At 40.4% G+C, this 26,021-nt stretch overlaps 1 protein-coding gene across 3 annotated transcripts in view; it reads left to right on the top strand.

Moving 5' to 3' along the window:
* The window catches only part of DUSP22 (dual specificity phosphatase 22), a 44,741-nt gene extending 19,680 nt beyond the window's left edge, over nucleotides 1–25,061 (top strand). For all 3 annotated transcript variants that reach the window (XM_074827195.1, XM_074827183.1, XM_074827204.1), the window contains 4 exons: nucleotides 11,100–11,149; nucleotides 16,577–16,651; nucleotides 18,186–18,357; nucleotides 21,235–25,061. In XM_074827195.1, the coding sequence (XP_074683296.1) occupies nucleotides 11,100–11,149; nucleotides 16,577–16,651; nucleotides 18,186–18,357; nucleotides 21,235–21,420 (483 nt within the window). In that variant the 3' untranslated portion in view covers nucleotides 21,421–25,061. The remainder of the gene's footprint in view (nucleotides 1–11,099; nucleotides 11,150–16,576; nucleotides 16,652–18,185; nucleotides 18,358–21,234) is intronic.
* The last annotated feature ends 960 nt before the right edge of the window (nucleotides 25,062–26,021 follow it).

Raw genomic sequence — 26,021 nt, 5'->3', positions numbered from 1 at the left:
TCAAAGGATGCCAACTAGATGTTACTCTACTGAATTAGATCTGGAGTCTAACAAATTTTGTGCCAATTGATCTAAGTGAAGTAAGTAAAGGCAAATCTTATTAATCTCACCAGAAGAATCGGCTTGCAGGTCCATTGAAGCTAAGAGTGTTTCTCTGTGGATTTTCCGGGTGTTTGACCCTGTTCTGGGGGATGTTACATGGAGATGAAAGTGGGCCCAAACAAAATAGGATGTTGATGTGGATTGTGCAGCTGCTTGAAAACAGCTGCATCTCATTCTGGAAAGTGTGTGCTGTGGTGGACAGTCACATCCAGGCAGCTGAACTTGAAGCTTCCTTAATCCTCTCTTACCATTCATCCTGCTGTCCCCCCAACCACACACACTTAAATGCTTCCTCTGCCGCACTGGGCAGCGATTGCTGTGTGTAATGCAGGAAGGAGTACAGCAGGAATCCTGGGGAGGAAGGGCTGCTAGAAGTTCTTCTGGTCAGACAGTCGCTCAGGTCCTGTGCCAGAGAGGTATTATCGCAAAGAGGGACAGGGACGGATAGACATTCCATGGGTCCCCATGCAGAGAACAGCACGATATGCATAGCTGGCAAATGATGCCACGCAGATTCAGACTGGAAGTAAGCAAGACTTTAACCATGAGGTAAGTAACTGCTGAAATATATTGCCAGAGGCAACAGTGGGTTTCTCACATGCTCTGTTTTTGTGTGGGAGTTGTTTCGGGCAAGGCAGGGTCACAGAGGTCTTTGAGCTTTGCACTTTACAGCCAGAGCATTTCACAGTCCTTGGTCTGAGATGCTTTGAGGAGCCAGTTGTGGTGACTGTTGTGTGCATTGTAGACACCTGTCCATCAATCAGGAAATGGACTGAAACGACCAGCTTCTTTCACATGGTCCATCACACATTTGTCAGTTACTAGTAATTTTGCTGTTGCTCTTGACCTGCACCAGAGGTTTGATCTAGTAGGTACATGAATCCTGTTACCAGTCACCTGCGGTTGTGGAGTCCTTTGGCATTTAATTTATTTATAACAGTATCGTTGTCAGAATGACCACTGCTGCATCACAGGAAGCTCTGTATGCTGCACCCATCTTGGAGACATCGTAACAATCACAGTAGTGTAGATCTTAAATCAACAAGAGTTTACCTGGGCATTGCTGTACTGTCCTCTGCCACAAAAGCTTTCTGTTGTTCACTCTGTTTACGACAAATTTCATTAAGAGTAGGCTTTTGCATGTGTGCTGCTTCTAATGCATGCCAATTTTCTTTCTTGTTCTCTGTTGTACAGAGTATTTGTTTTGCTTTTATTTATAGTATGCTGTTGTTTTTCAGATGAGGAAAGAGTATATTGGTATATGTGATCATTTCAATTAAAGTAATTTGGATGAAGCATAAGTAAATGAAATCCCAACAAAACATGCACAATTTCGGGGGTTGAGGGGTATTGTCATCTCTCTCTGCTCAGTACCAAAGCTGTCATAAGTTTTAGGCATCTCCATTTCATGTGAATAGCTGACCTGTGTCCCTGTGATAGCCAGGTACTAGATGTTCTGTTTCAAGTCTTACAGTTTTCTTCTCCAAACAAAAGGAGTGATCTTAAAGCACTGTATGGAATTTATTGAAAGTTGCAATAGTGTCTTCTGGGTGCTGAGAAAATACTGTGATGCCTATGAAACATTCGTTGCTCTTTTTCTCTAACTTTCTTAAAATATTAGCTTTATAGGTTATGGTTTTTCTCTCTCATTCTGCATAGTTAACCAGAGCACACACACAGGACAGTTACTCTTTTTTTCTCTGTATTCTGATGCCATTAACGATATAATCTTAATCTGGTTCATGCTATCTCCAGAGCAGTGGTTTTTTCCCTCCTTTTTCCTAAATTGATGACTACCTAAATAAGTGTTGACATGGTAGGTGGGTGGAGGTAGAGAAGAGCTAATTGCTGACTGAACTAAGTCAAGCATCTTTCTTCTTTGGTCTGTTAGCTTGTGCAGCCAGCGCGGTTTAAACGAACTGTATCTTTGAAAATAAAAAACTTCACAGGCCAGGTTATCTTAAAGAATTTTATTTGGTTTTCCTTGCAAACTTTAAAATTTTAATCAGAGTAGAATTAGGGTTTCAAATACTCAGTATCTAAGAAGCTGAACTGAAAGGGAAGAGCACAGTTAAAATCTGTGCTGATCTTTTAGAACAATCTTTCATGCTCCCTGAGTAAACAATCAAATACATTAATAGAATACAGGCAACAAAAAGATGCTGTAACTGGAACAGAACCAGTAAGGGTGAGGAATAGAAGTTGTAGAAAAATAAGGATGCTACAGAGAAGCTGTATATCTTCTCTGCACCAGTTTTATCTCTGCTCAATGCTATGATATACATGTTTTATAAGGTGTTCAGGATGAGAAAGTTGTAGCTGGGGAAATTACAAGAGGAAGTGCTGGATCAAGTTTATGAATTTTAAAAAAAAAAGTGTATGACTGGCTGGTAAATCCAGACCTTTGGAGGAAAGTGAAGAGCTAAATGACTGAATACCTGTCAAAACTGAGAAATGTTTCTAAGACCACATGGTCATAGCCTGCACACCTAATATAGATAATGCATTCATATCAGCTTGCATTAAGATCTGGAATCTTGTTTCATATTTTTTAAGCCTGGCTAGATGTTGTGAATCTTAATGCAGTTTTAGCTGGGCATGATAGTCTTGCATGTTTACAGATGATCTTTAGACTATACATGTGCAGGTGTTTAGAAGGAAAGCAAACTAAGCTATAGAGGAACTGAACTGTCAGCTCTGGCACAATGCAAGTGATCTGCTTAGCATAGTTTGCGGATAGTATTTTGGCAGCTCTTTTATTTTTTTGCTATAGACATCTATTATATCTGCTGTTAGCACTAAATGTGATGAGGTTTACAATGGGGGAGCTTTTACTGAAGCTTTGAAGGGGAATAGACTCATCTTTTAGTTTTCTAATTCTTTTTTTACATCACCAGTTTGTGAAAACTTCTTTCTTTCTCTCATGGTTGCACATTCTGGACTGACTTGATTTTTTGTGTGTGTGTATAACAGGGATTACCATGTGCAAAAACAAAAGAAAAAATTCTTGAGTTGTGTCCCCAGCTCCCCAAGCTGATAACTCTGGAAGTGCTGAAAGTTGCCTTAGTGCTTTCTTTGGTTCTGTAATCCAAAGGAATATCCTCATACAGACAGCAGTTCAGAAAGCATTTGTCTGGACTCAAAAGCGTATCACTGCTCAACACGAAATAACTAAATAGGGAAATATTGGGAAACCAATCAGCCCTACTTTTTTTTTTAAAAAGCATATGCTAATTCTGGACAGATGCTGCTCAGCAAGTGAGAACCGCCAGTCTATTAAAACCATGTTATGATGTTGGATAGCATACAGAAGTCTTGAGCTGTAGGAGGCCATTCATATATGAAAATTGCATCTTGATGACATGATGAGAGAAGTCCCTGCTGGGTATGGCTGGGCAGCATGTTCTCTGCACAGGCTCTGCTGTTTTTGGTATCCAGCCCAAGGAGTTAGGGGAACTATTAAAGGGGGAGATGGCAAGACAGTCTTCAAATTCAGAGCTGCTAATATATCGCAAGGTCATTGCTGTTGTATATAGATCATCTCTGCAAATTAATAATTTAGTCAAGTCAGACTGTTGCATTTCCATCTATAGTGATAAACTCTTAAATCACCAGCGCTGGAAGCTGTCAATTTTCAGCCTTTGGCTACCATCAAGAGGAAGTGTACAAGAGCTTCTTCTAATAAAAAGTTTGACTTTCTTCTATGATGTTTCACTGCCTTTTCATGGTAAGGGTTTCCTCTCATGAGATGTTTCAGAAGACCATGCTGAGCAAAATAGCTACCATTTTTCTTTCAGGTGTAGCGGCACCAGAAGATTCTCTCTAGTTTAGGAGTAATGCCCTGTCTGGCATCGGCTCTGCTTGTGAAGTTGGGAGCTCTGACTAATGTTTCAAAAATGACATCAGTAGCCCACTAAGAAGCTTCCAAGAGACTTCCATAAAGTGGCTTTTAAAGTGTGTCAGGCCGGGCCTTCATCATGAAGTACCCTTGGCAGAGGCTGCTGTGGTGATGCACTGAATTAGTTCACTGTTTGAATTGCTTAGCACACGCTAGCTGTGTCAGGGGAAGCATGTTGGCACAGATGGCACAGAAGGAGACGATGAGGACTGTTTGAAGTTTCCAATGGTGAGATGTTTGCATGAGAGATGTTTAGGCTAGTAAACGCCTGATGTTTCTCATTGCTTGGATAGAGTGTTGACCAGAACAGAGCAAATGCTCCAACCCACTCTGCAGAGGAGATGATGTGGAGAGTGTGTTAATCCATTCTTGCAATGTGAGCGTATTCCAGAGGTGTAGCAATCACGTTCCAGCATTTCCTGAAAGAAAGAGGCAGGTGGGATATATTGTTTTATTGTAGTACTCGGGTATCCCCTTGAGGGTTCAGGGACCAAGTGTGATAGGTAGTGCTCAGACGTTAGATACGCCCTGACATGTCTAACATACATCATCTAGACAAGGCAGACTAACAGACTCCTTCCTCTCAGCTGAAGTATGTAGTCCTGTAAATATTCTTGGTGTGTCCTAAAGGAGATAAACCACAATTTGCTGAAAACTATCAGTGTTTTCTCCCACTCTGTATTCCTTTAGATGCACCAGGTTGGAACTGGAATTCAGGGTTAGAATTAGAAACAGTGTGTGCAGCTCTTTGTGCAAGTAAAATAAAATCCTTCTCTTCAACATTTGCCTCTTAGAGTTTTAGAAAGGGTGAGAGATGGGGAAGGAGGGCTTTAACAGGACACTATATTTGTGATTGGCACATCCCAACCTTAATGACATGGACTTTTCAGAAGTCTCACTGAGACTATTTCCTAAGAAAACCATGAACAAGCATTACAAAAAACCCATGACTTGTAAAAACTATTGTATTATTCCAGAAAACACAAACCAAATGTATAAATTCTATTGCAGGAGCATCCTGCTTTCTGTTGTTCATATTCTTCATGTAATTTCAATTTCATTTATATTATTTTTCAAAACCAAACCTGACTCTGTTGTTCACTAAAGTCAATTAGTGGTTGTTTTTTGCTGAAACACAAATGTATTTTCTATGAGTCATTAATAAAATCAGCACCAATGGTGATTGCTACAGAAAGTAACTGAAAGGACAAACAAACGGTTGAACGGTTTTCAGTTTAGCAAATTCAGTTTGGTGCATTACTGGACTAAACCCTTGATAACCTCTTGTTGGTTTGGCTTGAGGAAGCTTTGTGCCGGCTGTTTCCCACTTTAGCTTTTTTGCTGAAATGCCCCTAAACAAAAATAAGTCCTCCTGCCCTCATCTGTTGATGTGACGACTCAAATTAACACATGGTTTTTGACTAACCTGAAAGAACTTGCCAGGTGCTGGTTTTCTATTTGCATCTGGGTTCACAAATTTTTTAAGGGTTTAGGTTTAAAAAAACTTTCTTGGAAGTCGTTGATGGTATCTTTACATAAATTTAAATAGAGAGGTTTAATGCCAAAAATACAATCCTGCTGTTTTTAAACTTTTTTTTTTTACAACCCCTTCCCCCCCCACGCTGCCCTTGGAGAACAGAAATTTTGTAATTTGAGGTTCTTTCCCCCTCTCCTGCCTTTTAACATCTGAAGTTCTAGATTCAGGTTTCCAATGCTAACTAGAACCTCAGAAATATTGTATATATAGCAGTGGTGGGGGCAATGTTCTGAAGAACATCTGTAAAAACCATTACTTGGAAAACCCACTACACGTGAAGTAATGAGTAGTGTTTCTAGTCCTTCCTCTTATTCTCATGTATACTGTTTTGCTAAAGTAGTCAGTTTTATATAAAAATTGCTGGACAGATTTCTTTCACGGATGAACTGTATGTTAGTGTGATTTAAGGTATAATCACACTGAGCATCATTCTTAATGACTTCAGAACATCTTTGATCGTTACAAAGGAGCAAACATCTGTATTGGTGCTGCATTTGTCTCGCAATACTTTTTGCACCTTATCCTGTTTGGAGTCAAAATTATTCTTGGTATTGTGTGATTAAATTTGTGTGTGCTTTTTAGAGATCCTGTTTTCAGTCACTGACCCATTATCTGACATGTAGCACTTGTAGATGTGTCATTTTGCCACTGCAAAATTCTACATGTTCTAATGAAAAAACCCAAATGCCAGTTTTTACAAGTTTAGTTAAAATGAAGCTGGAGTTTTTAAAATAGATTATAGGTAACTAGAATAGAGACAGTGTTCCTTAAACTGGACTCTTACATTTCCTGAGCACTTCATGAAATACAGGGTTTAATAACAAAGATTTAATTATCTTTCTTAAAAGCTAATGATATTAGGAAGGTAGTGTTCTGTAGTCTTACTGACCTTTCCAAAGGTGAGATAACAGTTCAGTTTCCAATCTTAGTAGATAGACCTCTAAAATAATTGCAGGTTTGAAAATGACTGCAATTCCATGAATACCTTACTAACTGTAGTGTAAAACCTCTGCATATATGTGTGTGCGCCCAACCCTTTTTGTTTTGCAGCAGAACTGACTTGGTTCTAGAATCTGTGATGAAATTGTGTAAGTGTTGTCATTGTTTCTCAAATACAGTGAATTTTAGAAATTTTACTTAACTCTCGCTTGTTTCAACTTTGACAATCTTGAAATCAGAATACTTGCTCTAGTTTTGTTAGCTCTCACTGTATCGGTTTAACTGTAGCATTGAGTTTCAGGGCCTAAGAGAGACAGAAATCTAGTTTTGGTGGTTACTCTGCTGAAACAGAAAACAGAAAAGTAAATTATTTTATTTTACTATTTTTTTGGGGGTAATCTTAACAGGTTAAATACACTAAAAGAAATGAGAGTGCTGCTTTTATTTGATGAGGTCATCAGTTAGGATCATCATGTGAATAATAAGGAAAAAGTTTAGAGAAGTGTGTGTGTTGGAGGATAGGGGTGTTTGGTGGTAAAGGTCACTGATGGAGAAAGGAAAGTGAGCAATGATTTAAAAGTAACAAGTGGAAAGTAGTAGGGAATTGAGATGACCAGAAGAAAGCTGTGTTCAGCATCTCATTGACCTGGGAGCTTGGGTTTGAGCACATTCCATATATGTGGAACATCTTATTACATGAGAACGTACATAAATTCTGTTTAATTAAAAAGGTTGGATTTTTTTTTCTCTTTTTTAAATTGATAATCTGGGAAAAAACTTGGAGATATAAGACATGGGTGACAGCTGTCAGCTGAAGAAATGTTTGAATAACTATATTAGCAGCAATATTCAATAAATAAAGTGGATGTATTACTTCATATAGGATTTAAAACAATATTTCTCTTTTCATCAGTTTTTATAATTGCTAGCTTTTCTCTTTGCTTTGAACAAATACCATATTTTGGGATGAGTAGCTATTCTGAGGCACCTAATTTAGTGTGTGTAGGTGAACTGGTACAATACCCGTTTTGAGTTGTTTTGTCCTTCCTCCACTGAATAATTTTCAGAGAATTGTCATTCTTAGGGAACAAAACAGAGTTAATTTAAAAATAAATTAATAAATAAAGACTTCCATGGGATTGACATCAAATTTGTATTTGTCTTCACATCTTTATTAACGTGCAGTTTTGGTTCAACTTTGGATATTGCACCTGCAGCCAGATTCAGGTTAGTTTAATGAAACTTCAGACTAGGTACTGATTTGGAGCCTGTTGAAATTTTCACTAGAAGCTGGTCTGCTGAACTCTTCAACAATCTTTTGATTTAGCTTACTCTATTTTAGTTGCTGTTTCAGCGATTGTTGCCTTCTTACATGTTATGCTTTGCAGTTTCAGAATGGCAAACAAACTGCTAGGTAATAAAACAGTGATGTCTCTATCTTTCTTCCATGCTAGTACCCCATCTAAGATGTTGTAGGTGTTTACTTGTTCATTGGCATAAACTGTTCTGCTTTGAAAGGTCCCTTTGGGACAGTTCTTAGATGTTATCTGCAAGGTATGTGCACAGGAAGGACAGCAGTGTCCGGGGCACAAACATACAAGTAATACAAGTAATACTATGATCCTGGGTAGTTTGTTTTTTTTTTTTTTTAAAACAGTCACAGACAGTGGCGTTCAGTAGTTAAGTGTCTTTCTATTGCCAATATGTTTAAAAAACAAAGTCTATCCAGTATAAGTGAGGAAGAGCTAATTCCAGCAAACAACATACGGTATCTACACAGAAAATCTCCTGAGTCTCATTTATGAATACCTGACCCATACAATCTTGTGTCGTCGTATTTCAGCTATCCAGTTACAATGAATTATATTTGATCCTATTATCATTATTATTATTTCAACCAAGAGAAGCAAAACTTGATGGTAGGGTGGGATCCTCAGGAGTTACCAACTCTGGCCAAACTGTGTTTGGGTCAAGTCACTGACAGTTTCACCGTTGACTTTTGTGGGAGTCGGGTTAGGTCACTGCACAGTACTTCTTGAAATCCCACCTCTAACTATTTCTGAGTTGAGTGTGTGATTATTTCCTCACAGGGAGGAGTCCATCACCACAGCCTTCCAAAAACACCGTACAAGTGACATGCATCTGTCAGAACTTGTCAAATTCCAGTAACTTTAACCATCTCCTGCCTGAGAAGCTCTATTAATAAGGCTAATAGGCTGATACTGAGCATTTGCAAGCACAGTAGTGAAAAGTGTGCTGTGGGCTTCACTGGAAGTTGTAAGCCGAAGACCTCCAGGATCAGGCTCTGGATGAGCCATTCAGTACCATGTGTGGTCTCTCAGAGGGTAGTTTCATGCTTGCTTGCGGTAGTGGCAACTAGTCAGCCATGACAAAAAAAGAACATTGTGGGTCTTAAACTTGCGTTGGTGCTACTTCTGCTTTTAAAGTGAACATGATCTGAAAGCCCCTCTGCACTCAGCCTGTGAAAAGCAGTCAGCATGTGCCGTAGCTTCTGAAATCTGTGGAACAACTTGCATCAGTGCATTCCGGAGGAGCGAACCTTCTGGCGTATAGTGTGATCCAGAGTGAACCCATCTCCTACCTTCAGTTTTCTTCCTGTTTTCTCCCTTGATGGTGCAGAGTTAGTGGCATGGAGTTGTCTAGAGGTGTAGGGGGAAAGAATAGGATGTAGATTTACTTTCAGGTCACAGGCCCTCGTTGTACTGGAGTGACTCACTTGAAGTGATACTAGTGTCCGAGATAAATCTCTCAGATGTGTCATACAAGATGCTTATTATCGTAATTCATCTGTCACAATATAATTACTGTGCTCGGCTCAGCAGCCTATCAATATATGTATTACTGCTACATTGTCTTTCTAAATGAACATATCTCTGCAAGCTGTTGTGGATCAGCTTATGACTGTGGAGCCATCCTGGTTTCCTACAGCAGACATCCCTTCTCCTTGTACAAGGCAGGAGGACCTGTTACTTGTTGATGCTGTTGCCTCCGGCAGCAAGCTGCTTTGGCTTGCAAACTGATTTCATTCTCATTCTCTCCTCAGCTGCATTTTGCCATGCAGCTCTCACACAAAATGCCACATGCTGTCACTGGCTTGGTCTTGTCCTGATGGTGCCTTCTCCCTCGTCAGGTACTATCACGTCTCCATCTCCAGGCTTAGCACTGTCTGCAGAGCCTTCCCCACTCTGACTCTGCATTGTCCAAACCAGAGGCCATAGACAGTAGCATCTCTGCTACGGTTGTGGCATGCTGGGGATGGCCTGTCAGAGTGAGGAAGCCTGGTAAGGCATGGTGGGGACAGGACAGGCTCTCAGATCTGTGTGACTGCGAAGAAGACACTGGCCGAAGGAGTTCTGGTGGATTGAGAAAATGGCTGGTGCCATGTGCAAGTGGTGGATGGGGCTGAGGTATCACCACATCCTCTCTGACACAGTGGTGAAGTTCATGCATCTTGCAGAGGATGGCCACCACAGTTGAGCAATAAAATTTTCACCCCCCACCCCGCCTGGCAAATGAAATGCCTGGTAGATGCATGTTGTGTTCCACCTTGTTGACAAAAGATCTCTTTTAGATAAATAAGCGACTTTCCGTGTGTGTCATTGAACATGCAGGATCATTATGGGGGTTTGCTTTATTACAGAAAGGTAAACTAAGGTGCATTTTATGGTGGACCTTTTGCTGTGAATCCTTATCTTTACAAGTACATCTGAAAAATTCATAACTCTTCATCTGAGATGTCGAAAGACTCTTGGTGAATGATTTAGTTTTTGTGTGTCTGAGCTGCAGTCTATATTCTTGGAAGTCCTATTTGAGAAGTTAGCTAAATATGCTTTCAGAAGTGTTCTTTTTCTTAACAGTCATAAGAGCAAAACAAGCTTTGAAAATAAAATGACAGTTAAAATGAGCATTGACAATGCAAAGCAGTAGTGTATGATTATAGTGTTGTTTTAAATATACCCAGTAACATTTTTAATGCATCAGAAATGGTTATCTAACTTCCCTAATTATCTTGTAACTTGCTATGATAGCTGACTAAGAAAATGAGGCTATCTTTGTGGAAGAAAAGAATGAGTTTTACAGTTGTCCTTCTTGAAGTTTCCAAAAAATAAAAATCAAAAGTCATACCACAAACATGTTTCTTCTCTGAAATGCATTTTGTTTGGCTTATCAACTAGGTAAATAAAAATGATTGCATGGGATCAAAATAAATTGCTTATCACAATTCTAGGTTGTAGCATCTGTTCAGAGAAATGGAAGGGCAGGAGAAGATGCAACTTATTTTTTCTAGAAATGTAAGAAGAATGAGTTTTGAAAGAGAAGTTTACACACTTTTAGTAAAGATGCTTCTACTTTAAAAAGCTTGATTTTGGGCCTTGGGATAAGCATGACTAAGCTATGTACTGGTGTCTTAGCAACAAAGCATATGTGAAACAGTGTTTTAAAATCTGGCTGCATAGAGATGATCTCTGCTTGCCTGAACAATGGTGTGCCTTTCTCAAAGTCAATAAAATTGCACAAGTCTAGAGCAGGACTTGCACAGTGGTACATAAATGTATTTAACTTGGATATTTTCTTCTCATTCATTTTTGCTTCTTTACACAGGGAGTGAAGTATCTGTGCATTCCTGCTGCTGACTCACCCTCGCAGAACTTGTAAGTTTTCTTTAAAAATAAATCAAAAAACCCCAGAAATCCCTCAGTACTGCGATGTCTGTTTTACAGTGAATTGAAAGATCTCATTCTGATCTCTCACAAGTATTACACAAATGTGGGTTTTAATCCGTTAAGAAAACACAGTAACACTTTATTCCAGCCACTTTGGTTCAGACCCTGCTTTTTTTTGTGTGAGGGTTTGTAGGAGGGTCAGTATGTAAACACTGTTCATTTGTGGCCTTAAACTTCAGGAATTCCTTTGTGAGTCTGCTCCTAATTTAGTGCCAGTTTATTCTAGCCACTGTTGTAAATCTTTTTGCTTGGCTGTTCTTTTTTGTTAGTGCTATCTCCAGCCATTAACAAAAAGAAAATATTTCAAAGAGGTATGAAGCCTGGTGCTTCAAGGGTTGAAATAAATTCCTCACAGTAGGCCTTCAAGATAAAGTCCCAGTGTGCAAAGTACCCCTGCAACTATCTGCTCCAGAATTCTTGAACCTGTCTCAGAAGGCCCCACTGCTCTTAGTATTAGGCTGGCATGGTGGGGAGTTTCTGCCCTGTGATGACTCTTGCCTTGAGGATATATGTACTGAAACTAGGGTGTCCCAGCCTCGCTCTTTCTCATCTCTGGTAACATTCATGAAACGTTAATTGACTTGCCCTTGGTTTTAATGTTTTGAACCACTGAGCATAGCAAGTCTTGATTCCAAAGAGAAATCAAAACAGGTTTTGTAAGAGAACTTGGATGGTGACCAACTCTTTCTTCCAGAGCTCACTGTTTATGTTGGGGAGAGGTGAGGGGGGTTTCAGCCACATCCTGCTGCCAAGTTTTGTAGAGAAACAAGTAGTTGAAAGGGGCCTGGTAGGTGCGGAAGGAAATGCAGCACTGCTTTTCTCTCACATCACAGCAATATTCCGGCTCATGCTTTCGGGGGATATTTATAGAGTATGTGTTTCTCATACCCTAGAAAGATTCCAGTGTGGCATTTAATGTGTGGTGATTTGCCTTTTCATTCTGCATTTCTGTTGTGATTTTAGGGGAAAGGGGGGAAAAAAAACCCAAGCCACCACACACACCCCCCTCAACCCACAACAAAAAACACCCCAAACTCCTAAATTTCAAGACAGGTTTGTAATGAGAAGGCAGACAGCTAACTGCCTTTGTCATGGACAACTTCTGTGGCCTTAATACTTAAAATAAATAAATGTAGAAAAAATCCTTTTGTGAAGGAAAAAAGCTATGAGATTAGAGGGAAACATTCACATGTTGTCATATTAATTGTATGTTGCAATTCTGAGACCTGTAGCATTTCTGAAAACATTTTGCAAATCTGCTTCCTTTGTTAACAGAGATCTGGATCAATTGGGAATATAGAGGGGATGGGATTTGTGATAAACGTTAATCAATGTACAGTTCAGCTCCTCCCTCACTGTTAAATATCAAGGAGTTATACTGAAAAACCACCTCCGGCACTTGAGCTGTCTGGCGCAGTACCAAAGCTCTTAAAGCTTCAGTAAGAAGATAGAATATTTGCATGAGTATTGTTTCTGTTATGCTGCAGGCATCTAAAATACTTGCTTTGGTATCAGGTGGTTGCAAGCAAACGTCATTACTTCTAATACTGATACATTCTATCACTTAAAATAAAACTTGATGAGTAACCGATTTTTCTTTTTTGCTTTATACAGTCCAGATCTTTAAGTAAAATCAAATGATGATGCTTGCAAATAGCAATGTTGCTTGCTTTGCACATACAATTTTCTGAAAGCAAGAGGAAGCTGTGTTTGTTCAGTCTGTGAGGGTTTGACACAATCTTATCTAGGAGAGGTTAACCGTACTGCCTGTGCCCTCTGTGGATGGAGGGATAGCTGGGGAACAGGAAAGGGAATTGGTCCCTCTGCAACATCTTTGTGTATCTATCATCTTCTTTTAAAAGAGGGATTCTGGTGTTGTCAGGGGAAGAAGAAAAAGCAGCATCCTGTATTGCAGGTCATTGCATTTTCTTGGCAATGTTTGACAGGCACAACTGACCAGATACACGCTGCTGTCTTGTCTGTCTCTCCCAACAGCAGGTTTGTCAGAAGCTTTGCTGCTACTTTGCAACTGCTGGCAGGTTGGTAAGGTCCAACTGAAAGCCTTTACCCACTGAATTTTGAGACTGTGAGCAATTAATTCACTTCAGCTCAGTTTCTGTGAGGGAAACTTCTGGTTTCTTATGTGTGTAATGCACATTTACTCCTAGTAAGCTTGTTTAGTGGAGCTTCCTTCCTCAGAGGAATGAATTGCCAGGGAAATACACCAGGGATTCCCCTGTTAACATGTGGGTGTTCAGTAAAAAAGTCTCAAAAGCTTGCTTCTACTCCTGTGTTCTGCCCCTACCAAGCACAGGAATCAAGTTGCTTTTGAGACTTGAGGTGCTTTACAGGCGTTAAATGAGTGTTTTCCCTGGACTGTGAGAATTTTACCTTGGTCCATTGACTTCTCCAGAAATGTCATCTCCTATAGAACCTGCTACTAAAAAGTTAATTCTGTAGAAATCAAATATTCCCTTCCTGTCCTGTTCCAGCTAGTTGTTTTAGGCTACCTGTTTTTAAGAAACTAACCTCCAGTGGTCAGGCTGTTAATGGTAGTAATACAAAAGCCAGATAACCTACTAAGAAAAGACATTTACGTGGATCTTTGTTGCATTTACATTGCTAAAGGCAAGAAACGTCAAGATGCTTCTTCCTAACTGATGTGGATGCTTTCTTTTTAACCTTTTTAATATTTGTGGAAGTCTGGCTAGCAACAAATGAATAGGTAGATCTGGTGGTATAACTCTGTCCTCAGCTTAGTTTTGGATTATCCAGCTTGCTAATGCTGATAGGGGCACTGTACTGGTTCTTTTTCCTGTGGTGTTTTCCCACTGGGAAGATGATGCAGTTCAGGACCCACCTTTAAGCTGGGAGATGTAAAAGCCAGATATCATGTAATAAATTGTCTTGAAGTAACTGTTTAGTCCAACAAATAGGCTGCAAATCAACACATTTGTCAAGTGCTTTCCTGTTACAGATGATAATCAACTGTGGTTAATGTAAGACTTGCCATTCCTTGTGTCTGGCACTAGCCACACAGCTAACTGGTCCTCAGTCTTAGTTTTCATGTAAATGTGGTTTGTACCCTAACTTTGAAAATGAATTTAGGTAACTGTGTTTGCTGGAGCCAGCACAGACCCTGATACCATAGGGTTGTCGAGGAGTACCTTTTTCCTTTTCTGTCACTCAAGGTGAGGAGGGGCCATGGTTCTGTAGAGCAGCACTAATTCTAAGCTTGGCTATTTACCTTCTCATTTTCATGAATGCCTGTAAATGCTTACACTTGACAGTGTTTCAGCAGATGTTATTGTCAGCAATAAGGAAGGGTGAATAAAACTGAGTGAATGGAGTTCACTGCTAGCTATATTTAATACCTTGCAAAGGTGTTATGCTCATTCACAGATATTTTTCAAACCAAAGTATCAAAGTGTTTAACCAAAACTTGTTCTAGACTATTGAAGTGAGTTCAGTGGTGCTTGGAGCTGTGCTGTTGGCCAGATTTTCTAGAGAGAAAGAGAAAAGATGGGTATATGAGAAGATTGGGATGTTGTCAATCCAGCCCTAACCAAGTTTCATTTGACTGAATCAGTTCAATCTCAGATTAAGTGCTCCTTCGTTGTGCAATAGCAACGCCTCTTGCGCACACATCTCATTTGTCCTCTGAGTTCATTTATATAAAGCTGCTTGTGCCCCCCAGGAAGATGTGAGTGCCATGATTTGTTAGAATTCAGCCACTGAAAATGTTTTGGACTGGCAGTCTGAGTAGAAATGCATTTGTAAGGCTTCATCCCTCTTCTCTGCTTATCCCACATACTCAATCAGTTTCTTGAGAAACATCTAATTCTGAGTTGACATGCCGTCCTAAAGCTTGGGGTTGCATTGTGCCCTTGAAATTTTCCAAATAAGGCACTCAGGTCTTCAGCTGTGTTCTCCATGTTGTACCCAGTGATGCAAGAACTGCCTTGGAGAGGGAGTCCTGGGCTTTGAGATCCCTGTTTTTAGATATTTCAGCTTAGACATCGTTGCCTTTGCAAGTTCTACAGGTACTGTCACTCTATTGCATCACTGTTGTCCTCCTCCAGGTCTTGAGTGTTTATAGTATCAGCAGCTGCACTGTTGGGCAGGAAGGGAAGCTTCCTTTTATGTGGGTATTCCTGATTTTTGTGTGGCTGTTGGTGCTGGGTTGAGGTTTTTTTCTTTTACCCTTGTGGTATAATATTCACCCTGAGAGGGGAAACATCTTGAATACAGGACGTTGTGTTTATGGGTGTTGAGAGCAATGTGCTTTCAGGTTCGTCTTTGCCGATAAGGCTGGTACTGACTGCCCCTTAAAAAGCTCTTTGTGTTGCACACACATTGCTACTGCTTCTGAGCTTAAATTGCAAGAGTACTCAAATGCCACAGCCATCTCCAGCTCTGTTGAACTAAGAGGTGCTGCTTGCACCTGCAATAAATTGCAGGCAGCCCCAAGGCTTTGCAGTCTGAAAGGCAGAGGCAGCGTGAGCAACTTGGGACTGGGATTCAAGGAGGTGATGCTGCAGATTTACTGAGGTAATGACAGCTGCCCAGTTACTTTTCTTCAGACTTGCCCCACTTAAAATGAAAAGGCATGTGTAAAGGATAATGAAAGTACAAACCTTAAGGTTTGTAAACTGAGCCTTTATCTTCTCCACATTTTCTCTTCCACTGCTTCAAAAAAGGTGGGCTGTAGGCAGGGTTTGGCTGACACTCTGAATAAGGGCAGGCAGAAGGGGTACTGCAGTCTAGGGGAGGAGACTGGAAGGAGCTGAAGAAGTCAGGGCTTCAATTGAGGATTTTTTCATAGCAACAAAAGGTAGAGATTTCTTGTTGCAAAGAAGAAAGTCATAACATTTAGATGTGTCCTAGTACATGGTTTGAAGAGGGAGGTGAAGTCGAAGTTAAATGTAAGTTTAGGTAGCGGGTAGTGGATGCCTCTGTGAGAGACAGTATACCTTGAGAACTGTTCATGTGGTCGTGCTGAATTTCATCTAACATCGGAGCATATGCAAGGACATGCAAGGTCAAGTTACTAGTTCAAAGAGGAGTAAAACACAAACTTAAATACAGACTTGACTGTCATCAGAATAAAGAGTTTGTTAATGTTTATCACACCATAGTACATAAGATACCAGTTTCTTCTGCAGGTAGAGTGGAGAATAACTGTGCCAGTGAGTATTGTGTTTCATTGGCAGACACTACCTTTTACCTTGTAAGACCTGTATTCAGTTCTAAATTCTAGCAACAGCATTAAATGAGCTTTCAGAAACATTTCTCTCTTTCTAAGTAGTGATTTTACTGAATAGAGCACTTTCTTTATTCCCTTTCTGTTTTCAGGGCAAGGCATTTCAGAGAGAGCATCAAATTTATCCATGAGTGCCGGCTTACAGGTGAAGGCTGCCTAGTTCATTGGTATGTATGCCACTTGCCAAAAACCTTCCTAAGGGTTTCTCTACCTTGGTTTGGATGTTAATCATTTTAATAAGTTAGTGTTCATCTCCACTTTATAGCAAAATCCCCTTGGACTGAAATGCCCCCTTTATTTGAAGAGCCCCAGAAGATTTGTGAATGCTATTAAAGCCTCACGCTAGGACTTTTGAGTCACTGGGGTAGGCAGCTACCTGGAGATAAAAGGAGCCCAAGAAATTCTTCTTGACCTTCTCTTCTTATCAAATCTTTTTGTAGTACTGATTTGACTAGAGATGTATTGACTAGAGAGGTATTATTTATTTCCCATTATTTTAATCACTGCATTTCTAAAGATGACTTCCATAATTCTAATAATTTGATTAGTTTCTATAACAGCTATTTTGGTGACTTCAGAGTTGTTAAAAAAAATTTTCCTCTGAACAGAAATTGATTTTTTTTTTTCTCTTTTTTTCTTTAAACTGCTGAAGCATTCAAACGTCGCATTTGTTAATAGCAAGTCTCTGATTGGAGAGGTGCTCCTGGGACTGTAGAGAATAGAAGAAGAAATCCCACCCTGGGTTTTTTCTTGCTCTCTCCTATTGGTTGTAGTCTTTGTGCTGTATGTCCAAGTTACATATCTGAGTCTATATCTGGCATGAGAGTCATCTCATGATTTGAACACTGGACTTGTACACAGGCCCTGAGCATAAATCCTCGGTTTGCTACTGACTCATGATAGGGCTGTGCGTGAGTCATTTGGTCAGTCTCCATGTATGTAAGCCAGGGATAATTTGTCTGAATTCTAGTAGAGTTTTAAAAATCACATACTTAAATTTGTGAAACATTTCAAAAACATAAAATGTTCTTGAAATGCCAAGTGAAAGAATCTGGTACAAATGTAACTCAAACACATTCATTAATACTCACAACAGTAATAGTTCAGAGTTTTTTGTCCAGCGCTGTCAGACAAGTAATAGTGAATGATTCTTATTTTATCCCAGTGTTTCACGTGGCAAAACTGAAGTCTTGAGAGTTGAAGTTGCACAATGCATGGATAGCAGAAGGAGGAAAAGAGCTCAAGCAACCAGACATACGCACTTAAACAGTTCAGTTAAAGTTCATTTCGGCTCCATGAAATTGAAGCCTTTATTCGTGGTGGAGAGGGAATGATCTTATTTCACTGCTCTGATCTATATAGGCATAAGAAAGTGTGTGACTTATTTCTAGCTTATTAAAACCCAAATCTAACTTAGGACATGTACACTCTCCCCTGGTTTTGTGAAGACTTAACACTTATTTCTTCCTTTCCAGTCTCATATGAATTACAATTCAGAACCCGCTTTCTTGGTCTTGCCATAGATTTGTTCTGATGCATTTGAAAAAGCAGCACCAAAACCTTTTAACTCAAATACTGTAATATTTCTTCCTGGTGGCAAGCAACACAGCAGTCTGCTGTGATGTTGGGAAGTGATGCTTTTAACTATGATAGATGAAGTACAGCACTACTTCAATTTATTGCACCGCCTTTCTCATGCAGCCTTGCAGGTGTCTCTAGGAGCGTAACATTGGTGGTTGCCTACATCATGACCATCACAGACTTTGGTTGGGAAGATGCACTGTCTGTTGTCCGTGCAGCGAGATCCTGTGCCAATCCTAACATGGGCTTCCAGAGGCAGCTACAGGATTTTGAAAAACATGATGTTGATCAGGTAAATTAACTACAGACAAATGAACTGTGAAACACAACCCCAAGTCTCAGATCATGGGCTGCTTCTCATTATTTTGAGGCGTGGGTGGTTTATCTGAGTCGTTGTTTTTGCTTGGAGGGAGTGGCTTCTTGGCTAAGCCTGCTCCACTGGGGAGGTGTGGATAGAAGTGAAGGTATTGAGGAATGCTGGATGGGAGAAGAGATGAAGCACAACATCTAAACACCTCCTGTCCGGCTGTGCTCTAAATCCAGTGATTGCTTCATGTGTGATAAGACACAGTACAAGACTGACACCTTTAGAGGGCTAAAAACTAGAGTGTTTTGCTCAGGATGCAGCAGAAAGACCAACCTATAAATACCAGTTGCATAAAAATAGCGGGTTTCCCCCCTACACATTCATTTGGAATAGTAAGCAGGAAAGAAATCATAATCAGAAATCTACTATCCAGGAGTTAAACTAGGTTCTCATTATGACTTCAGTGTCATGTTCCCCCTGTCTTCTGTGGCTGAGACTTAATAAATTTTCTGATGTGTAGGACAGTCTCAAGTCTGACCCTTTTTTCCTTCTTAACCTTTGAAGGCTTTGTATACCTAGAAGAATTGAGGGAGCAGTAAGACTGCAAAGTGGCTTTCATAAAACAAAAACTAGTTTCTTACCCCTAAAAAGAACCGTCCCACGCAAAAGACCTGCTCCCCGTGGGTGATTGGTGACTTCCACTTATGTTAACAACCTAATCTGGCCATCACCTCCATTTTCCATTGCTCAGCATATTGCTGTTCTCTGGGCTCTTGTGCCTATTGTGCTTATTAAAAATCAGCAACAATAACAGAGGCAAACCAAAATCAGAAAGCAAAATACATGAGGCAAAGGATGTTGATTGTTTTAGATTTTATTCCATCCTGTCATTCTGCTGCAGAAAGCTCAGAGTTTAGAAATTACCATTTGTTTTGCATGATGCAGTTTGCAACTGTAAATATTTGTGTTTTTTTAATATTTAACTGAATGTTTCCTGGATCGTTTGGAACTGGTGTAAATGATAGAGTAACCGATTTTTAAGAGACAAAAGTCAGAGGGGGACTTTCCAGACTTGTCTCCTTCCTCCCTTACAGTCATTTCTATTCTAATTGGTCTGGGCTAACAGCAATGACAATTAAGGCTATATGCAAATAGCCTGATAAAGACAGTAACGTCTCTCTTTTTTTCATCCACCATGGACGGCACATTCTGCCTTTTTTCACTGAGGGGGAGGCAGTAGGTTGTAAAAAGAAATATCCACCTGTAGTCACTGACTGGGCTGTAGTTTCCTACTGTCTCTTAACACCAACCACATCCTTAGCAGGTGTCTGTTTACACACCTGATTTCAGTGGAATAATGCCATCTGCCAAGGGTGTGAACTCTTTTCTGATTTCAGCAGCATGGGTGTTTTGCTGTGCTGCTATAGGGTGGTATCCTGTGGGGTTTCTGGAATGGGGTCCTCTCAGTCTTGGTCTTACAGGAAGGGGTTTAGTCACTAACGTCACAATACGGTTTGCACCAATTCCAAACTCTCACATCGTAGCCTGAGGCTTCAGATTTGTCTCAGTACTTTATTATTTTTTGGGAATGGGAGGGAGTAACTATATTGAGGTCTTGTCTCCCAGCATCCTAGTAAATGATCTTAATGAATAAAGCTGTCCATGAGCCCCAAACAGAACAAAGCTCTGAAGGTTAAGGCTTGAAAAATGAATATTATTCCCACTGCGACAGAATGGTTGGGGTTCGTGTCTACTTGCTGCTTCTGCAGAAAAGAGCAACAAGATTGTCAGGAATGACTAAATGGACTCAGATTATTCAACTGGTAAAGAAATGACAGAGAAGGATGTGATAAAAGTCTATAAAGTTGAGTGAGATCAAGTGAACAGGTGTGATTTCCACTCTTCCCTGTAATGTGAGATGGAGCTATCAATTGGCAGGTCCCAATCAAGGAAGAGGAGGGGTTTTTATACAATATGTACTTACAGAGCTTGTTGGCATCCAGATATCTTGTGGTAAAAATTTGTGGATTCCAAAAGTGATCTCATGGTAGAAAAATTCATCTGTTGCTATCAAAAACAAAGATTCTGCCTCAGTCTCTGAAAGTATCTGAGCTGAAAATTGCTGGAAGCTGAGGAAATGACCAGGAGAAGGGTCCCAGCATTATTGTCCTGCTGTTGCCTAATTCTTTTCTCGGCGTTTACATCTGGCTACTCTCATACCAGGATACAGAGATGGACTGACCTTCTGCTGGACTTGGTTCATCTGTTACCACGTACCATATTCAGTCATTCACGTCAGTAACATATTAGGGTCCTATACTATAGCTTTTAAAGCTCCTGGACCCTTTTTTTCCAGAAGATACCTTTCCTGATATCTGCAGTACATTTTTAACTACTGGTGTTTGTGGGCTCAGGATTAAAAAACCCAGCATATGAGTGGTTCACTTTCTGATTTTCAGCCTTCTTGCAGCCTGTTGTGACTTGGGCAAGTTGGATGATCATATTAGCTTCCACACTAATTCATCTTATTGTTTGTATATGCAACGGGAAGAAGGTGTTTTTAAGTCCAGGATGTGCTTACCCAGTGGGTGTTCCTTACTCTGTATTACTCCAGTCAGCCAGGCTGTATACAAGTGTGTCATTTTAGGGATACATTTAGGGATGTAAGGGATCTCGGTGATTTCAAATGTGTGTTCCTGTGCCTATGTATTCTGTGCTGCTATTGAAGGACATGTTGTATTTGGAGCGTTTTTCTTTGTGTTGTTAAAGGCTCTTGAAATTCTGTAGGACAAGAGGGAGTATTCTGCATCAGTTTCATGTTATTGTTTCATCATATTGTATGTGTATGTTCAATTTCTGCAGTTCAGGCAGTGGCTGAAGGAAGAATATGGGGAAAACTCTTCTCAGGATCTGCAAGAAGCCAAAAATCTTCTGAGCAAATATAAAGAGCAGGCAGAGTTGCAGCAGAATACTGGAGGAAGACAGTGGAATAACAACTTCTCATCTGTGCCATCTCTCTCATACAGCAATTACACAACAGAGACCTAATCGTAGGAGGTTGATTATTTTTTTTCCTACCTTTGAAAAACATCTTGCCATAATTTCCATCCCATCTTCAAGACTCTCGACAGTAATCATACAAACAGTTGATTTGTAGAAAGCTTCTTGATGAAAATACTACATTATGTGTGTGTGTATGAGTGTGTTTCACACAGTTTCATAATTTGGGCAGGATCAAGCTCTCTGTATGCCCAGAGACATGATCCAGTTACTGTGGCTGAGCCAGTTTGTCAGCCAGCCACAGCTATTATCCCATTATGTCCACATTGCGTGGCATTTGCTGTGAGGTTAGCTCAACTCCTTTCATTGTAGGCTAGCAAAGGGCTCTGAGAGATGAAGTCTGGTGATTCAAGCTGTGGCAGTTTGACATCTCTGCACTATTAATGTGGTGAAGATGTTACTGCACCTGAAGAAGGAAACTCAAGTCTCTGTCTCTGCTGCTCCTGTTCACAGTCCATTGGCAACTAATACCGCAGAGGTGGGCTTGAACTTGAATGCTGGGCTGCAAACTGGAGCAGGTGAGATATGGGTATGTGTACCTTTCTACCAACAGTAGCATCTAGGAGAGAAGTGGGACAGACAGCTCTGAGTAATAACATCTTCAACTGCCACAGTTGTACTTGCTTCAGTGCACGTGAGACAGAGCTGTTGGTAGAACTGCCACAGACCAAGAGCACCAAGACTGTTACCACAGCTCAGCTGATGTGCAGTGATTTAAGCCGTGGTCCCTTGATCGTGCATCTGGTCTCCCAACATAAGCTTTTCTGGAGAGTAGTTTATCCGGTTTCCAGTGCGGCTGGACTTCATTCCCCGTGGAACACGTGCCTCTTCAACACACGCCCCTGCGCACATGATAACGTGTCTCCAAAGAGTGGGCTCAGTGTGAGTGTGAGCACCTGTTTCTTTGCTTGTGCTGTGGTTTGCTCTTTGACTTCAGCTACCTCAAAAAATGCTGTTCTTGTCATTGTGGTTGTAAATGCAACCTTGAAAATTGCCTTGTGTAATCTTAATCTGACACTGAGTGAAGTAAGTGGGTGGGTGTGTGTGAGAGAGTGTGTGTGCGCATGTATATTTCACAAATGTCTGTGTTTGAAAAGTTTTGTTTTCTTTTAAAATTGCCCATATTTCTCACTGGTTTAAAAACTGAGTTGTTTGAATTCAACTTTCTGCCATTTTAAAACCACTATATATTTTGCTGTGATCAGATTTGTAGGAATGCATTTGTAAAATATTTTTAAACTAGGTTAAAGCTAGGGGCCATATTCTGCTCTTGGTAGCATTGTGTGTTTCTGGAATGGAGCCATTGCCTGGCTCAAGTGTATTCTAAGAGTGTAACTTCAAATGTGTCACCAGGGATGCTGGGCGGTGTATTGATTTCTGGTGGTGTAATGGGGGGTGGCACTGATGCCAAGATCATGGTTTCTTGTCTTTGACTCAGAGGATGGAAGGCCTATTTTTCTTGAAGATTCCAGAAAATAAAAAATACCTCCCAAACAGCCAGGGTAGAAAAACAAAAACGAACCCCTCAGTTGTTTAAATGTGATGTACATCATGCTAAAAGCTGAGCACTGAGGGAGGAGCAGTCAGCATACTAAATAGACTGTTGTCTCTTTCAATTTCTTCAGTACTCTGACCTCCCATCCCTTCACAAGATTCTTCTTCATGTGATTTCCTGCTTGCTTTGGGTGGCAGTGAATTCTTTGGATGGGAGCAAGGCTTTTGGGGTCAAGTAAGCTCTGGCTGTTAAATATCTGCTGTTAAATATCTTCAAAAAATATATGTTGTGGCTTGTGAAATACGGATCTTGCCTATCAATAATTGCCAAAAAGGAAAAAAGGGAATGGGGTGGAACTGGGCTGACTGTTTCATCTGAATTCAAGCCTGCATCAGGGTTCTCATTGCACTAAGTGCTTTAAGTGTACTGAACACAGCGAGAGCAGGATAAGCATGTCTGTGTGGCAGTAAGGGATGCTGTTGTATTTGAGAAAGGTGCTGGAATTGACTTTATTTTCAAGCTTGTAGCTAAATGAACCACTGCCTATTTGGTATATCCAGCAACTGCTCTGTGTTTGCCTGGTAGAAGTATTTAGCTCTTCTTGAAGATGTTGATCTGCAAATAATTGGTTGTTTAGGAATTCCCGCACAGCAGTGCACATGTTCGTGGTCCCCTCTGTGCACTGAGGGTAGATGTGGTAACTGGAAAATGCTCTCCTTAGTAACAGGGTCTGACACGTGTTCAGGATGCTGGTCCATTTGTTCAACCCTGGATTCATAATAGGATATGTGGTGCAACTTCAGCCCGTCCCCAAAGGGCAGGTTTGTCAGAAGCATTCTGCCTGTGCTCTTGCAGGTATCCAGTTGGTCCATCCCGTAGCTGACTGCCAGCACTATGTATCCCATAACACTTCTGGCACTCTTGTCCTTGTGGTAGTAACCCTGTGAGTGCTGGTAAATTGTCAATTCTTTTTCCTGTTCTGACAAATACAAGGCAGAATGGGAGACATCTATTAATGTTCGTGTGTCCAAGATTATTCTGTACTGGATTTTTTTAATAGTTTGGTTATCCCCAAAGGGTCAGTCCCACAAACAGCATTTTTTCAGAACTGAATTTAACTTTAGGGCCCTATAGCCACATCAGTGTGCATTATGCTGCAGCTCAAAAGCAGATACAGGGTAAAGCAGGAAGACAGAGGGAGTGCCATATTGTCAGAAAGTGGAAGTGCTTCTCTCTTTTTAAAAGCCAAAAGAGGTATTTTCTGTAGTATCTTGCTTCTACGTCTTGTTTAGTGGTCTGTATGTACTACGTTTAAGAGTGGTAAAAGAGCAACAGCAGTCTAAGAAAACCAGAATCTGGTTTGTCCATGTAGAGAGCAGAATGATAGTTTACGCCTTCATTGCCACAAGGTGTGGAAGAGAGTAGCTACAGTTCTCACCTTTGACCTTTTAGAAAGGGAGAGGAGCTAACACAGACTGAGAACATGACATGATTTGTCTTCCAACCAGTCTTTCAGTGGCAGTTTGTAGGACTTTCCAGCTATCTGGAACATCACTAGACCCCAGTCCCCCTCTTGGTAGTTGGCCTTTATAGTGTAGGCGGTGCATTCAGTTATTTTGTTTCTGTACTTCAAAACACTGTCCTCATTTTGATGTTCACTGAAAAATGTATAAAGTTTATAACACGTTATTGGATATCCAGATTTGAAACGTATAATCGATTTTTTTGGGGGGCTAAAGTCGATATCCATGTGTGATTATGAGCAAATGTTTAGTGTTATACAATGTAGGTAATGGGTAAATGCATTAGTATTTATTACCCTGTTTTTTAACCTGGAAAGAGTTGCTTCCTTACATTTTGTGGTTGAGTGGGAAGATATGGCAAATCATATCTCTGTTTTTTAAAAAGGAGAGTAATAACATTGGTTGCTATAATGGCCACTGCCTATAAAGAAGTCAGTGAAAAATTATAGTAATTACTTCAGCTAGTTTAAAAACTCTAAACCTGGTAAGCTTCTTGATTCTGTCTTCCTCTTCCTGGGCATCTTAGCGAAGCCTTGATTGCTTTTTCCAAATGTTTGTATTTAATACATTCTACAATTTTTTTATAAATAAAAGTAAATGTTAACACCTGATCTGCTTGTGTATTTCTTGAAATCAGTAATAGTGCCTGGAAGGCTTCAACTCACTATACCTGTGGGTACAGTAAGAGTACAAGACCAACTCATTTTGGTATTTAGATTACTTTTTCTCCCGCACACAGACTTCTTGAGACTTCCCCTCTCTTCACTAAGTTCTTCCAGGTGAGTTCAAGAATCTGCAGCGCAAGCATCTCTTGATAGTAGTCCCACAAGAGGATGTTGCATGTTGCTCTCTTACTGTTGCTGGCCCATCATTGTGACAGGGTATGTGGTGAATCCAAATTTTTTATTCTTTTGAAATATCTTCTTTTCTATAGCACACAGGTTTAGGGCTTAGTTAGATGTAAAACTTAGCTGGTTTACAGACTGACAAGACTCAAGGCTCTCAGTAGTGGTTTGTCAGAGGAAGCTGATGTAAGTGGCAGGGAAAAAAAAAATTGTAAAATTTACAGTGTAAGGGGGGGAAAAGCCCCATTTAAATTCCCAGTGATAACACTGAATTTCTGGTTTGACGCTACCTCTGCTAAGAGGGTAATTCTGGCATTCGAACAATCAAAAACTCCCAAAACAAAAAACTCACCAACCTGAAAGTGTCATCAGTCATGCCTAAGTAGCCAGATCTCATGGCCACTTTAGTTGTTGCCGAAGGCTGAACTGTCCATGCGTTGAGACTTCCTCATCATGAAGGCAGAGTTAGATGCTCAGGCACAGTGGATTTTGGGTCTTTTCTTTTTGTCCTCTCCTCCTTCTCCCAGCACTTGTTTATAGACAGCTGGGAATGTGTGGATGTTTCCTAAGGGATCTCAGGGATTCAACTAATTAGTACTATCCTCCATTAGAATAAAGTTAATGTGTCTGTAGATAGCTTTGAGTATGCTAGATGCACCTTGTTCGTAATATATTTCAGTTCATCTCCAGTGTAAGTGGGATGCCTCTGATTTTCTTGATGTGTGT

The sequence above is a fragment of the Strix aluco genome, chromosome 1, assembly GCF_031877795.1.
Source record: "Strix aluco isolate bStrAlu1 chromosome 1, bStrAlu1.hap1, whole genome shotgun sequence".
In the NCBI taxonomy this organism is placed as follows: Eukaryota; Metazoa; Chordata; class Aves; order Strigiformes; family Strigidae; genus Strix; species Strix aluco.
The sequence above is the reverse complement of the archived record's forward strand: the minus strand, read 5'-3'. Positions and strand labels throughout refer to the sequence as shown.